General features: G+C 35.2%; 1 protein-coding gene across 1 annotated transcript; it reads left to right on the forward strand.

The window, feature by feature from the left end:
• Window positions 1–383: 383 nt before the first annotated feature.
• rhov (ras homolog family member V) lies at window positions 384–3,007 on the forward strand. The gene is made up of 3 exons (XM_058756381.1): window positions 384–836; window positions 945–1,003; window positions 1,381–3,007. Exons 1-3 carry the CDS (start codon window positions 638–640, stop codon window positions 1,825–1,827), a joined length of 705 nt encoding a protein of 234 aa, XP_058612364.1. The 5' UTR covers window positions 384–637; the 3' UTR covers window positions 1,828–3,007.
• The last annotated feature ends 13,826 nt before the right edge of the window (window positions 3,008–16,833 follow it).

The following is a 16,833-nucleotide window of genomic DNA, read 5'->3' on the forward strand; positions in this document are numbered from 1 at the left end:
GTTATTTTTGTGCTACATTTAAAAATAATTACTCAATCATGGCAGTCTAATATTTTAAATCCAGATGCAAAGACAAAGGTCTAAAAAGAGTAAAAACAAACATGAAAATGCAGACTTTATTTTTAACATTTGTACACGGCTCATGTTTAACTAGTCAGTCGACCAGGGCTGTGTAATTCCAGTTTTTCCTCTTAAAGATGATGACTCTGTGAAAACAGGATAAAACGCCTCAGGACACTACTGTATTCTGCATTTAGTAGCCTACATTTAATATTTAAAGGGTCTATTAAATTGCATAGTAATAAAATGCATTTCATTTAACCGTTTAGAAAAGGCATGCACTTTGTTTCATTTGAGAATCGTTAACGAATCGTTAAATAGCTTATCTGTGTTCAAACCAAAGATTTGTTCTTTCCATTGAGGCCCGGGACTGCGGTGGGCGTGGCTATGCAAAGTCAAGCCTCTCCGAATCGCTGATAGAAAAGGCACAGAGAGATCCGTCACAGATCAGAGAGAGTCAGCTTTTGAGCTGAGAAAGTAATGAGTCACTCATCAGTCTCAACAAAGACACCACCCAATACTGTGGAGTTTACAAAGTTTTCCTGAAGACAATTCTTCTTGGCTTTAATTGTTGGACATGCCACCTCAAATGGATTACTTTTACCACGAGTCAAGAGTTCCGTCCGTGTGTTTAGAGCAGGACGACGCGCTGGAGCCCGGGATCAGCTGTATGCTGGTTGGGGATGGTGCGGTCGGGAAGACTAGTATGATAGTCAGCTACACAACCAATGGATACCCTACGGATTACAAACAGACGGCTTTTGACGTCTTCTCGGGTAAGCGGATGATCTTTGACCCCTTCTAAACTCTGATGGTTAAATTAAAGTAATTAGATGAATTATGAGGATGAAAACTTAAAGAGTCTTTACATTATGCTTATGCAGGACAAGTTCAGGTGGATGGGACCCCTGTGCGGATTCAGTTGATGGATACAGCTGGACAGGTATTTTGTTCATTTGTGATAAATTTAATCAAATATTTCACATTAGCTGTAGAAATTTCTTGTGAGTTGAGAGTGGATAAAGTATGTGAACTTTGTTTAAAAGTTTGTCAGTTGTAAACAAGTTTTTTGTAAAGTATAAACTGTTCAGAAAGATTTGTAAATGTAACTTTTTTTAAAAAGTTTGTAAAGAACCTTTAAAAGGTTGGTAAACTGAAAACATTGCTTAAAAGTTTGTAGCGTAAACAGTGAAAAAAAGTTTATATTCTGTTAAATAAATCTGTGAAGTGACATTTAAGTTTGTAAAGTGTAAATTCTGTTAAACAGAAGTTTGTTAACTTTGTCTAGTGTTCTTATCTGTCTTTGTCTTTGACTTGCAGGAAGAATTTGATGAATTCAGATCTCTGTCTTACGCACACACGGATGTCTTCCTTCTCTGCTTCAGTGTGGTTAACCCCACGTCGTTCCAGAACATAACCAAGAAATGGATCCCTGAGATTCGTGCGTGCAACCCATCCTCCCCCATCATTTTAGTCGGAACTCAGTCGGACCTTCTATTGGACGTTAACGTTCTCATAGACTTGGACAGGTACAAGGTCAAACCCGTGTTCAGCTCACGGGCACGGAGCCTCGCCGAGAAGATCAGGGCCGCCGAGTACGTGGAGTGTTCGGCCCTGACCCAGAAGAACCTAAAGGAGGCCTTCGACTCGGCAATATTCGCGGCTATTAAACACAAGGCCAGGAAGGCCAAAAAACTGAGACTGTCGGACAGACGAGCTAAAGCTTTTTCCAAGTGCAGCTGGAAGAAGTTCTTCTGCTTCATCTGACCCTGTGGGTCAAAATGTGTGGACTGTTTACATGAGATATTAATTTATTTTGGACAATGTGTTTACCTACGGTCATTTAGCTTTATTCTATGGGCGGAGTTGTTTGATCTGTGGGAAACTTCCCAGGAAATGTTCGAGTGACATTTGAGAGCTGTTGTGTTACTCGACACAAAGTTTACGGAGCATTTTAATCGCACAAGCTGTATGAGTAACACTTGCTGTAAGATTTATACACGCATTATGAAGAAAGATTAGAGAAAACTACTCCTTAAATCATTTATTGTTCACAAAGAGCACCCACCATATGTAAATGAATGAATTTGCATGAGCTGGATAGCTGCCTATTCAAAGCTTGAATGGTGCTCACGTGGAGATGTCTCTGATGGTCGAGGGAACAAGAGCGGGTATCTGTCTTATCTCTTTTGTGTCAGGCGATACTTAGACTGACTCTTTCATATGCAACAGCCCAAACTAAAGCCAATGTGTGAGATGTCTCCTTCTTAGGTGCCTGTGACATGAAATCAACATCACTCTTACAATTATTCAGCCTGTTCTCCTGATAAACCTTAGCTGGGGATTGTCTTGCAAATTGGCAAGATAAGATTATTAGGCTTGTGTGAAAATGGTTTCCTACATCCAGGGAAAATCTTCCTGGTTTCTTAAGACGGGTTTAGCGCATACACGGATGAAAGTATAGAAGCCCAGCCCATTTTGTGGAGCCATAGCTTGGTTATGTTTATTTTTTAATCTTTTACTGACAGTGTGTGCTTCTCACGGGGTAAACAATACTGTCTTTGTTACAAATATGCTTCTTGTGGAAGTTATCTTTTTTTTTTTTAAATGCTGTTTGTTTTAACAGTTCTTTTTTTTTTTTTTTAAACAGTTTTAACTGTTCTGGTTTGATGCCTCAGGCAAGAAGGATGTACCGCTTGATCGTTTTATCTGTCTTCACTATTGTTTTGCCTTTTGATCAAATTCAAGCAGCACTTTTATACAGTTTCTCCTTCAGTGTTTATTTGCATCATGTAAAAATACATTTAAAGGGCAAAATACATTTCCAAAGCTGCTTTCCCAACACAACTATGCAAGTTCTCTGTTTTTATTCTTTTTTCCTGCTTCAAGTGTAATATGTGAAAGTTGTTTATTTACACAATCGTGTGTTTCTCTTAAATATCAAATAAATAACACAATGAAAATGGATATTGTTCCCTAATTGTATTTTTGAGCTCAGTTAAGCAACAGTGTAAGCTATTATATCATTCAAAAGTTTGGAGTCGGTAAGATTTTTTTTGTCTTTTGTGCTCAACAAGGCTGCATTTATTCAAACAAAAATACTATACAAATTATAATATCGTGAAATATAACTTAAAAATAATTTCTATTTTAATGTGTATATATATATATACACACACATTTCAAAATGTAATTTATCCGTAGGATGGCAAAGCTGAATCGGCAGCCATTACTTCAATCTTCAGTGTCACATGATCCTTTCATAAAACTCTAATATGCTGATTTGGTTTTGATTTTGATTAAAAATAATTAAAAGACTAAATTAAATATGTGGTTATGAGAACAAACATCGCTTTCTTTACACACACTATGTACTACTAAATTATATGTACATAGCAATCAAATGTTAGAGATCAGAATACACTTCCCAACCAGCGTGAGTACTTGATGTAAATGGTCCTGCAAATATCTTCAGAGGGTGTAAATGAGACACAGAGAGGTGTCAGGTACTGAAGGAATATGAATACATTGTGAACTCACACTTATCTGCTCCGAGGTCTCATGCTGTGACTTTGAGCCGAGCTCAGATGAATGTGGGAGAGGATACCACTCACATACCCTTGAAGTGTAAACAGGAGACAAAGGGCTTGTTGCCGTTGTTTGTAGTGTTCAAACTGCTCAAAATGAAATTCATACTGTTACATTGACTACATTTTTTTTTCCAAAAGTTCATACATTCAAGCCCTAAGATATATATAAATTTTTATATTAGTGCTGTCAATTGATGAAAAAAAACAAAAAAAAACAAATTAATTGCAAATTTTTCTGAAATGAATCGCGATTAATCCCACCTAACATTAAAGTTTTTAAATAAACTTTTATATTGCAATAATTTCACATTCGATCTTCAAATTAATGTACAAACAACATAAAGACAGTATATTTTGTAATATTTGGCATCTTTTTTTATGACTAAAGACTGATACCAATACTGATTTCTCTATAAAATTGATTCCTTCAGCTGAAATATACAGAAATTGAAATTGAAGTTATCAAACACTAAATTCTAAATTAAATATAGATGAATCCTTAAAGCTATAAAAGTTCTTTTTTCCTCTTTTTTTCTTTTTCCATTTGATTAATAGACATCACAGCAGCATTAGGTTATTTTGGTTGTTATTTCTTTAAGAGCGGCCGCTGCTGAAGGTGACGCGGATCTGACACGCATCATATCAATCTCAACTCATTTTACCTTTTCTGACAAACTTCAGGTCTTAAAGTCTATGCGCTGACGAGTTGAATCAGGTGTGTTAGATGAGGGTGACAGTGCTCGGCTGCTCCAGGACAGTTTTGAAAACTATTTCAGAGTCATGTTCTTAAATGTGACTTATATAAAATATATTACATGTATGCACAGTTTTAAGGCAGCTTTAATATTTTTAACGCGTTAAACTGAAAAAATGTATTGCCTGCGTTAACGTGCTAATTTTGACACTTAATCGCCTTTAATCGCATCCAAAATATCAAAATATGTGTGTACTGTGTATATTTATTATGTATATATAAAGACACATACATACAGTATATATATTGAAAATATTTACATGTGTTTACATGTATATATTTATATTCATATAATTTATATTATATATAAATATTTTTCATATAAAAATATTTATATATTTATATACATTTATATATTATTTATAGACATATTTTTCTTAAATATATATATGCATGTGTGTGTATTTATATATACATAATAAATATACACAGTACACACACACATGTATTCTGTAAACAAAAACTTTTATTTTGGATGCGATTAATCGCGATTAATCGTTTGACAGCACTAATTATATATAAATATATACATTTATATTATATATAAATCTTTCTTTCTTTCTTTCTTTCTTTATAGAATTAAAACTTCAAGGCTTTGAAGGAGTACTTCATCAAATAATGAAAATGTGCTAAAAATGTATACACCCTCAGAATATCCAAGATCTAGAGGAGTTCATTTCTTGATCGGAACAGATTTAGCATTACAAAACTTGCTCACCACTGGATCCTCAGCAGTGAATGGGTGCCATCAGAATTAGAGTCCAAACAGCTGTCTACAATTAATCCACATTGCATTACAGTCCATCAATTAACCATGTAAAATATTAATTTAATTATGTATTTGTATATTACAAGCACACAGCATTTCACTTCACAAGACATTAAAGGTATAGTAAACCCAAAAATAAAAATTCTTTAGTTTGGTTTGTTTGTTTTCCCACTGACTTCCATTGTATTTTTTCTATACTATGGGAGTCAAAGGCTACAGCAACTGTTTGGTTACCAGCATTCTTCAAAATATCTTCTTTTGTGTTAAACAAAAGAAAGAAACTCATACAGGTTTGGTAAAACTTGAGGGTGACTGACTAAATGATACAAAAAATTGTATTTTTGGAGTGAACCGATGAACTGGAGTTGTGTGGATTATTCATCAATATTATGTTTTCATCAGCTGTTTGTACTCATTCTGACAGCACCCATTTACTGCAGAGGATTCATCGGTGAGCAACAATGTGTTTAAACTTTCAGGTAAAACTATAATATGGTGTCAGCGTTTAAAGTGTCTTGACAAACTATAGTTCTCTAGATCAAATTCAAATTTCTATCATAACAGTTTACATTTAAACTTTCACATGTCTCATAAAACACTAAACAGTCATGTTGAATTACAGAAGTAGCGGCTGCCATTAGTACCTATTTAAATGACAAAAACCACATAGTGAAATTGTCATGTGCATGATGGTATTGCTCACTATTGCTGTAACAAAGCCTAACAACAATGAATCACTTCCACTGTGGGGTTACGCTCTTGCTACCTGAAGAACAATCCTGTTTAAATGAGTTGCGCAATTCCTGTTGCACTGAAGTGAACCATTATGGATTATGAGGACTTCATTAGGTGTTGCCACTCCTAACAATATGAAAGATCAAATGACGCATGACCGTCATGTTTGTTAGACCACAGCACAGATTGACTGAATGAATGGAATCAAACAATACAGTACTTTTTATTACATCTATTCTAGCAGCATAGTGAACATATTCTAAGTAAGAAGTCAGAGAACTACAGGAAAGCAAGAAATAACACATTTCTATAATTAGCCTGACATGAAGTAATTAAACTAATCTTCTCTGCTTGTAAATTCAGCCATCTTCACACACACCCACGTTTCTTTGAGGATGCATTTGTGCTTTGGAGTCTAGCATGATACCGTTTTCCACATGTTGAGCAACAGAGGCCAGGCCTGACAGGTTTAGGTTCCCATGAATGGTGAGGTGTTCATCTCACTTTGTGGTTAAAGAAACGGTTACTCACCTCTTTGTTAACTTTCTTGCCCGCCCCTTTTCCCAGGCCTCAGACCAAACTGACTAGTGCCTTCTCTGGCACGCAGCCAGTTTCAATGAGTTTCACTCCTGTCACATTTACCTACAGGCCTCCTGAGAGGAGACAGGTACACAGTCACAGACCCGGCCTGTTCCTGGTCAGCCAAATCACCCATTACTGTTATTGCCATAGGCTGATTCACAGACAAGATCATGCATAGGCCTTTGGGACTTATTTGCGGCTTGTTTTCTTGTATTAACACAATGTTTTAATTTTAATCTTACAAATTTTGCTTTCAAAATGACATTTACTTCATTCTTTTAGACGCTAACTAGATTTTTGCGCTTTATCAACCATTGAACCTGCGTAATTTATGCTAGTTGCTTGGTTGTTTTAGCCAGGGTGTTTGAGCGATTTATAGCATGTTGCTAAACAGTTGCTAGGGTATTTATACATATTTTTATTTAGCTTTTATTGTGATATTTTCTATTTTCAATTATATTTTAGTTTGTTTTAAATACTTTGTTGTTTTGTATTTTAAAAATATTTTTTGATTTAGCTTTAATTTATTTCAGTTTTAGTAATTATAGTACTTCAACTTTACTACACTGTAAAAAGTGATAAGTTGACAACTTAAAAAAATTGAGGAAACCCGTTGCCTTAAAATTATTAAGTAAATAATAATAAAAAAATTTAAAAAAAGTTAAGTGAACATGACAATTCACTTAACTTATTTTTTTAAATGATCATTTACTGAAAAAAATTGAGGAAACCCATTGCAAATTTTTAAGTTTACTTTTTACAGTGTAGTTGTCAATGCAACATTTCTATTTTTAACCAGTTGTCAATGCAACATTTCAAATTTTCATACAAGTTAAGTTTTTTATACTACTATTTATATTTTATTTTATTTCATTTCATTTTTATTTCAATTGATGAAAATTATTTGTTATATATAACTTATATGTTATTATATGTTATATATTATTTGCCAATATGTAACTGCTCCCCTTCTCTTTTAAAGAAAGAGCCACTACAAAATATTTTGAGGGAGGGGCCCACCAACCCTTCTTAATATATGTACCTTAAATAAGGAATATAGCGTTAACACAATGTCCAAATAAACACACAGATGAGATTTACCCAATTCTTATTGTAAAAAAAAAAAAAAAAAAAAAACAAGGAAATCAGCAGTCTCAGTAACTTTCATGAAATGTAAGTATTTGCGCTTACAAGCAAACAAACAGCACCAGGAGTGAAATTATGGATGAAAGATAAACCTGAGCATTGTCCAATGATGAACACGAATGTCTTTTAATGAATGTCTGTAGTACTTATATAATTGATGACGTTGTAGATGAGATATTGATGATGTTGAAGAAGACGATGATTATGATGACAAAGTTCAATGTGCATCCCATGGTTCACCAAACAATCTCCACCATGTGCTCCCAAAACACTTCAGTCCTTGAGTGAGGAATTCCAAACTGACCATAGTATAGGATCAGTAGTAGAAATCTTATCTTAGGAATGCTTCCCAGATTCAGACAGTGTGGTCATTAGTAGTAAGAAGAACTACCAATATAAAATATATTTGTATATATAGTAGTCAACATTTGAAGTGGATCAAAAAAGTTCAAAGTTGTCCTAAGACAAGAATGCATTTCGGTTTTATTTCTATTTCTAATATTACTATTTATATTTTATTTCATTTCAGTGTTATTTCAATTGATGAAAATGATTTTACGTTTTTACATTACATTCCTAAAACTATAAGCAAAAAATACTTCATGTCACTTTAGTTTTCATGCATTCAAACTTTCTTTACATAAATCTTTGTTAGCTTTACAAATTGACACTAATAAACTGTCTTCATGTAATTAGTTAAACATGATGCTTTTAACTATAAATGAAGAACTCTTAATAATTAGATAGCAAGTGTTGCTGTGGAAAATATCCCTGGAGCAAAGGGAAGGTTTAATCAGGAAAATAAAAGTAGTGATAACGGACAGCTCGAGGGCTTCTGCTTGTCTCACAGCTGTTGTCTGCCGAACTGCCTGTAGGCAGTAACGTTACACACTCCCACACTCACTGTCATGTTTATTTGATTCATCCACAGTTTCGGGTGTGTGGCTTATAAGCTGTTATGGTTTCAGTTCTCACACACGTACTGTAAGACAGAATCCTGTTAAATCTGTTGCTGGCTGTATCGACAGATAACTGGTAAGTAGTCATGTGATCTTGTGAACACTGATTTCTTGATAACACTTAGGGATTGCCTCATTAGAGAATGACAGTTCATCAGCTGCAATAGTACGTCTTTCAGTGCATTACAAATGTCCGTCTTCAAAGAAATCATACCTGATCCTCAGATTGGTCCCCTTTCACAAGACTGATGAGCTGATAATGACTTCAAAGATTTGATATGAGCCTTGATTGGACTGTTCAATGTGATGGTATCATTTTGACCATTGATCTAAATCAATTGCATGGCTCTTATGCCATTGACATGTCGCTCTTGTCCACATTATAGTTTGACCTTTTGAAACCCATTGAGCAATGATCTGCTTAGTCTGACCAATAAAAGATCCATCTTGGTCAACATAAACACAAAGATACAATCTTGTCACATGACACAATGTTACATGCTGACATTTCACTTTGCTGTATTTTGATTTCCAAAAGGAAATTATAATTGCGTTCTAAGACAAATTTTAACACAGCATCACATCGTCCCTGCAGAAATGAAAATCCTAGAGCACATTGTTGCAAACTTGTATTGAAAAATTGATGTATTTAACAGATGGGAGAAATAATAACCAAAAATAATAAAAACGACAAACATAAAACAAGATTACTAAAATTAAAGTAAAAACACAAATTCAAAATACACTAAAAACTAATTCAAAATATTAATACAAAATGTAAAAGCATCTAAATGACAAATTCATTATTTATATATATATATATATATATATATATACATACATATAGATATAGATACACACACAGCGCTGCTCAAAAGTTTGGGATCAGTAAGATTTAAAATGTTTTTTAAAGAGGTTTCTTATGCTCATCACATCTGCATTTATTTGATCAAAAAAAATTTTTTCTAAAATATTGCAATTTAAAATAACAGTTTTATTTTAATATACTTTAAAATATCACTTATTCCTGTGAAGAAAAGGTGAATTTTCAGCATCATTACTCCAGTCTTCAGTGTCACATGATCCTCCAGAAATAATTTTAATATGCTGATTTATAATCATTGTTTGGAAACAGTTGTGCTGCTTAATATTTTCTGGGACCTGTGATACTTTTTTCAAGATTCTTTGATAAATAAAAAGTTAAAAACAAGTTTGGGGTCAGTAAATTTTTTTCTTTCATTTTATTTATTTATTTATTTTTTTAAGAAATTAATACTTTTATTCGGGATTTGTTATATATATATATATATATAAAATCAGTGAAGTAAGTTTGCATATTCACAGAAAACAGCTTAGTTGCATGTTGCCAAATAAGGTGGATACCACAGTGCTCTAGATTTTGATTGGCTGACAGATATTGCAGTTCCAAATGACTTTAATTTATTTATTAAGTTATTTAAAGAGCTTCTTACAACAACAAAAGATCCATGAAAAAAAAAATACCAAAGCCTAATTAAATTAATATTTTGAAAGTATTTTATAAAAAAAAAAACTAAAAAAAACAAATGTGATTTTAGGGCTTTTTATGCTTATTAGAGAATTGCTTCATTAAGGTTGCAGCAAATGTGAGTCAAGTCTTCTGTTCAGTTTGCTGTAGAGCATTCAAAATTGGTCACTTCATTTAATTTAAGAAGCTTAGTCATACACTGTAAAAAGTGATAAGCTGACTTAACTTAAAAAAATTGAGGAAACCCGTTGCCTTAAAATTTAAGTAAATGATAATTTAAAAAAAGTTATTTGAATTGTCAAGTTCACTTAACTTTTTAAAAAAATTATGTACTTAATTTTAAGGCAACGGGTTTCCTCAACTTTTTTACGTTAAGTCAACTTTCACTTTTTACAGTGTAGACAAATACAGTCATACTTCAAGACAAACTGGCAACACAAACAGCCAACATAAAGTTTCAGAAACATCAATAGCTTTATTGTAATGATGAGATGCTTCTGTAAAGATAAGTGAATTAATTATGATAGGTCCATCAAGGGTGAGAATCAGGAGGCGGTGCCTTTCTCACACTTTGCATGTAGGGGTGGGGGTGCAGCCTCACGAGCCAACTGAGTGGCGCAACTGCAAGTAAGGACAAGATGATAACAACAACCAACAGTATCCCACACTTCTCAACCACCTGAGCCAGTACCGAAAGAGAAGACAAGTTGACATCAGAACATGTTAACAAATGGTGCATCAACTCTCACAAGCTTGCTAAGGCTTGTTAAATAACAAGAACATTGGCTGATGAGAACGCCATCACCGTCCCTCAATTATCATTCCACATAAGTAACCTCTAAAAAACATAATGGAGAATGCTTTATTTTCAGATATCTGCACTGTATTCTACATTACATCCTTGTTATCCACCTTTATCTTAAGAGTTGGCACAGCCATTTTTAACTTGAATGTGCCAGGGTTCCAGAGCCAGCAGCTTCCAAACAGTCCGTTATATTGCAAAGTATCATTAGTTATCATGCTATTTTAAAGGGGTAGGCCTAGTTCACCCAAAAATTAAAATTATGTCATTAATTACTCACCCTCATGTCGTTCCAAGCTTGTAAGACCTTCGTTCATCTTCTGAACACAAATTAAGATATTTTTGATGAAATTCAGGGGCTTTCTGAACCTGCATAGACAGCAATGCACCTGACACGTTCAAGGCCCAGAAAGGTAGTAAAGACATTGTTAAAATACAGGTGCATCTCAATAAATTAGAATGTCGTGGAAAAGTTCATTTATTTCAGTAATTCAACTAAAATTGTGAAACTAGTGTTTTAAATAAATTCAATACACACAGACTGAAGTAGTTTAAGGGTGAATCCCATTTCTCTGTCTTACCCCTTCCCCTTACCCCTTCCCCTTAGTTTTGCGCGTTCACGTGAGAGTAAGGGCTATCCCAATTCTCGTTTTGATCGAGGGGTAGGGTTAAGGGGAAGTGGTAGATACCCTTAAAACCAAGCATTTTCATGAGCTTACTTGAAACCGAGGGTACCCAGAACACACTGCGCAACCGGCAACAATCAAGTATTTTCGGCTTAAATAATTTATTTAAAAATTACGACAGTCTTGTTTTGTGCTCTAGACAGTCCTGTACATATATATTTGCAACCATGTTCTTAATTGAAACGTTTTTAAAAAATCGCTAGTTTGCGACGCTAACGTTACATTGCTGATTTGCACAACAGTCCCGCAGACTAGCCTTGAATGGACTCCATGCATGTCTACAGTTTTAACAAGTTTGTAAAACGATCCAAAGTTCGTGATCGACAGTTGTCGGCTCTGGTGACGTAGCAGCCAGCTAGCGACGGTATATGATGACGTAACCGTAACCAAGTGGTGTCTCATTTCATAGGGGTATGTTTTCACCCCTAGCGCTTACCACTCGGTTTCGAGGGACAAGGGCTAGGGTAAGACGTAGGGGAAGGGGTAAGACAGAGAAATGGGATTCACCCTAAGTCTTTGGTTCTTTTAATTGTGATGATTTTGGCTCACATTTAACAAAAACCCACCAATTCATTAATTTCAACAAATTAGAATACTTCATAAGACCAATAAAAAAATAAATAAAAATTTTTTTTAGTAAATTGTTGGCCTTCTGGAAAGTATGTTCATTTACTGTATATGTACTCAATACTTGGTAGGGGCTCCTTTTGCTTTAATTACTGCCTCAATTCGGCGTGGCATGGAGGTGATCAGTTTGTGGCACTGCCCAGGTTTCTTTGACAGTGGCCTTCAGATTCTCTATGGAGTTCAGGTCTGGTGAGTTTGCTGGCCAGTCAAGCACACCAACACCATGGTCATTTAACCAACTTTTGGTGCTTTTGGCAGTGTAGGCAGGTGACAAATCCTGCTGGAAAATGAAATCAGCATCTTTAAAAAGCTGGTCAGCAGAAGGAAGCATGAAGTGCTCCAAAATTTCTTGGTAAACGGGTGCAGCGACTTTGGTTTTCAAAAAACACAATGGACCAACACCAGCAGATGACATTGCACCCCAAATCATCACAGACTGTGGAAACTTAACACTGGACTTCAAGCAACTTGGGCTATGAGCTTCTCCACCCTTCCTCCAGACTCTAGGACCTTGGTTTCCAAATGAAACATAAAACTTGCTCTCATCTGAAAAGAGGACTTTGGACCACTGGGCAACAGTCCAGTTCTTCTTCTCCTTAGCCCAGGTAAGCAACCTCTGACCTTGTCTGTGGTTCAGGAGTGGCTTAACAAGAAGAATATGACAACTGTAGCCAAATTCCTTGACACGTCTGTGTGTGGTGGCTCTTGATGCCTCGACCCCAGCCTCAGTCCATTCCTTGTGAAGTTCACCCAAATTCTTGAATTGATTTTGCTTGACAATCCTCATAAGGCTGCGGTTCTCTCGGTTGGTTGTGCATCTTTTTCTTCCACACTTTTTCCTTCCACTCAACTTTCTGTTAACATGCTTGGATACAGCACTCTGTGAACAGCCAGCTTCTTTGGCAATGAATGTTTGTGGCTTACCCTCCTTGTGAAGGGTGTCAATGATTGTCTTCTGGACAACTGTCAGATCAGCAGTCTTCCCCATGATTGTGTAGCCTAGTGAACCAAACTGAGAGACCATTTTGAAGGCTCAGGAAACCTCTGCAGGTGTTTTGAGTTGATTAGCTGATTGGCATGTCACCATATTCTAATTTGTTGAGATAGTGAATTGGTGGGTTTTTGTTAAATGTGAGCCAAAATCATCACAATTAAAAGAACCAAAGACTTAAACTACTTCAGTCTGTGTGCATTGAATTTATTTAATACACGAGTTTCACAATTTGAGTTGAATTACTGAAATAAATGAACTTTTCCACAACATTCTAATTTATTGAGATGCACCTGTAGTCCATGTGGCATCAGTGGTTCAACCTTAATTTTATGAAGCTACGAGAATACTTTTTGTGTGCAAAGAAAACAAAAATTATGAATTTATTCAACAATTTGTGACCACAAAATCAGTCATAAGGGTAAATTTTTTGAAATTGAGATTTATACAACAACTGAAAGCTGAATAAATAAGCTTTACATTGATGTATAGTTTGTTAGGATAGGACAATATTTGGCCGAGATACAACTATTTGAAAATCTGGAATCTGAGGGTACAAAAAAATCTAAATATTGAGAAAAATCGCCTTTAAAGTTGTCCAAATTAAGTCCTTATCAATGCATATTGCTAATCAAAAATTAAGTTTTGACATACTATGGTAGGAAATTTACAAAATATCTTCATGGAACATGATCTTTACTTAATATCCTAATGATTTTTGGCATAAAAGAAAAATTAATAATTTTGACCCGTACAATGTATTGTTGGCTATTGCTACAAGCGACTTAAGACTGGTTTTGTGTTCCAGGGTCACATTTCTTCTCTTCTGCACGTTCATGACAGTATGATGCATCTGTATGGTGTCGTTGTGCATGTGACGTTATTTTAGTTTTCTTTGCGCACAAAAAGTATTCTCGTAGCTTCATAAAATTACAGTTGATCCACTGATGTCACATGGACTATTTTAAACGATGTTCTTTCTACGTTTCTGGCCCTTGAACGTGTCAGTTGCGTTGCTGTCTATGGAGTTGTCAGAAAGCTCTTGGATTTCACAAAAATATCTTAATTTGTGTTCCGAAGATGAACAAAAGGTTTACAGGTTTGGAACAACATGAGGGTGAGTTTTGGGTGACTTAATTTATCACCTTTATCATAAAACCTCTGGTTTAGCACAAATAGTAATGAACTTTGTTATTCTTGTAGTTAATTACCTATAGCAGCTAATGAATCAAAAGTCTCGCACATTCACAGAAAATAGCTTAATTTCATGTTGCAAGGATAGCACAGCACTCTAGAACGCTTGATTCTGATTAGCTGACAGATATTACAGTTCCATAGTTTGGCAGTTTATTTCAGTCATCTTAAATGGTTCACAGCACCAAACGAACCAGGAAATAATACAAAAGATATTGTCCAGACAAAAATGTTTGGGGAAATTACCTTGTATTCCCTCAACAAACACAAACGGAAACGTTTTGTCAACATTGTCAATATTTCGATTTTTTAGCTTTATTACATTTCTCATTAGTGAAGTGACAACTTGGCTATTTTTAAAGAAAGATAGAAAGGCGCTGCTGCTGAACACTACTATGAGACAAAGTCAGATTAAGTTCTTGACATTGAGCTAAGAAAAGGAAGCATACAAGAGCCGTATAATCCTTTGTAAGAATGAGCTGCGACAGTTCAGACATCAGTGTTATCATTTGTCAGCTCTAATCGTAGTATTACCGTAAGAATGCAATGCATGCAGGACTGGCATGTGGGTCAGCATGTGTTTCCAATGATATCTACCAAACGTTTAAACTTGACTGGTTCTCGCTTACTCATTCAGTTTTTTGAAGAAGCTTTACATATTTTTGATTGTTAAAATGATGGAAAAAGACACTGACGTGGATTATTTGGAAGCACCAATATACCCAAAAGATGATAGCAACACTGAAGATAACATTTTTGTTAGCATGATGTCACAACAAACGAATTTCCTCTTTAATTATTTGAAGATAACTTCTGCAAATGAGTGGATGATCAACGTTATCAGCCCTACAAATGTGCAATTTAACCCAGCTATGGAAACACATACTGTGGCTCTTAATGTAAGTATAAAGTATATCCAGACCAAAGGTCATTGATAAGAGGTAAACGGATGATTTAAAGCGAAGTCTGCACGAGGCTTAAGATTTGTTAACAAAGCGAGAGCTCACCTGACCGGCTTTACAAGCTCTCTCTCTCGCCTCTCATCTTAAAAGCCACGGAGTCAAAAGAGCCGGTTTGACTGGAAGAACATCTATCGGCCCAGCCTTCAGATCAGCTAACTGCTGGTGAGGTAATGTGAGCAGAGAGCTGGGTTAACACATCAACATCCGCTTCCACAGACTTAGACAATGAGCTCTAGATGATTAAGCTCCAGTGAAACTGAGGCCCTCAGATTAATCCTTGAGGAAATGATATTGCTGCAAATACAAAAGTGCCTTTCAAAAAAAGAAGGTACTGTAAACGCCATAAGGGTCATTTTAATGACATCTGACAATGTATGATAAACCTGTAAATGACACATTACCATTTAAAAGTTTGGGCTCCATAAGATTTCTGTTTTTGAAAGACGTCCCGTATGCTCACCAACACTACAGTAAAAACTGTAATATTGTAAAATAATTTTCTGTTTTTATATATTTTAAAATGCAATTTATTCCTGTGATGGCAAAGCTGAATTTTCTTTAGTGTCACATTATCTTTCAGAAATCATTCAAATATGCTGATTTTGTGTGTAATAAACTTAACATATGCTTAATATTTTATGCAACCTCTCATACTTTTTTTCAGGATTCTTTGATAAATAGAAAGTTCACTACTTCAAAGTTAAATTAAACGCACACACAAGTATTTTATTTATTAGTTCTCGCATTTGACCTCAATAATGCATTCCCAACAGATTATTTACAATAACTTCCAGGGTGTGGATTTTAAAGAAAATGATGTCAATACAACTACGGTTATTTTCGTTTTATTATAATGAGTTAATAGAGTCACCTTTCAACTTCAGTGCTGCCTGACCTGCTATCACAAAAATAGTTTATTCCCTCTCTGCCGTTCTAAGGGGCTTGGCAGTAGCAAACTTGAGAAATTAATTTAAGAGGATATCTGGTGGATATTTCTAGGTGAAGGTTCACAGGGAGGCAGATGGAAACTGCAGTCCAAAACAACCTCAGGAAAAAAAAAGAAAAAAAAAAGAGAGAGAGAGCTTGAGTACCTAACTTTGCAAAGCTGAAAAAAAAAAAAGAAAAGAACAGGCTGCTTTGAGAAATAAATTGCAAGGCAAGGCAAAGGACGCCGCCGAGCTCCCATGAGTCAGTTCAGGTGACAAAAGATGCATATCCACAGCACCTGTCCTACGTTTCTGCACACGTTTATCAAGAGAAGCTGAGGAGTTCTGAGCCAAGATTCAAATGAAAACTTGAGGCTGAAGGGGTGGGCTTTCTGGTTGAAGTTCCAGTAACAGTTTTGTTATTCAGAGAGGTATGGGGGATGGAGAGCATTGAAAAAGCACAGCAGCATAGCTTCCTGGGTAAAACTATCGAGCATTCTCCTTTTTCAAAGCCTTTATAATGCCCTCAAATTGTTTTTATAT

The sequence above is a fragment of the Onychostoma macrolepis genome, chromosome 20, assembly GCF_012432095.1.
Source record: "Onychostoma macrolepis isolate SWU-2019 chromosome 20, ASM1243209v1, whole genome shotgun sequence".
Taxonomy (NCBI): domain Eukaryota; kingdom Metazoa; phylum Chordata; class Actinopteri; order Cypriniformes; family Cyprinidae; genus Onychostoma; species Onychostoma macrolepis.

Bases quoted from the DNA above. Each gene is read 5' to 3' on its own strand.
- rhov (XM_058756381.1), top strand. From the start codon at position 638: ATGCCACCTCAAATGGATTACTTTTACCACGAGTCAAGAGTTCCGTCC. The intron at 837-944 runs GTAAGCGGATGA...ATGCTTATGCAG, and splicing joins GGCTTTTGACGTCTTCTCGG to GACAAGTTCAGGTGGATGGG. The intron at 1,004-1,380 runs GTATTTTGTTCA...TTTGACTTGCAG, and splicing joins TGATGGATACAGCTGGACAG to GAAGAATTTGATGAATTCAG.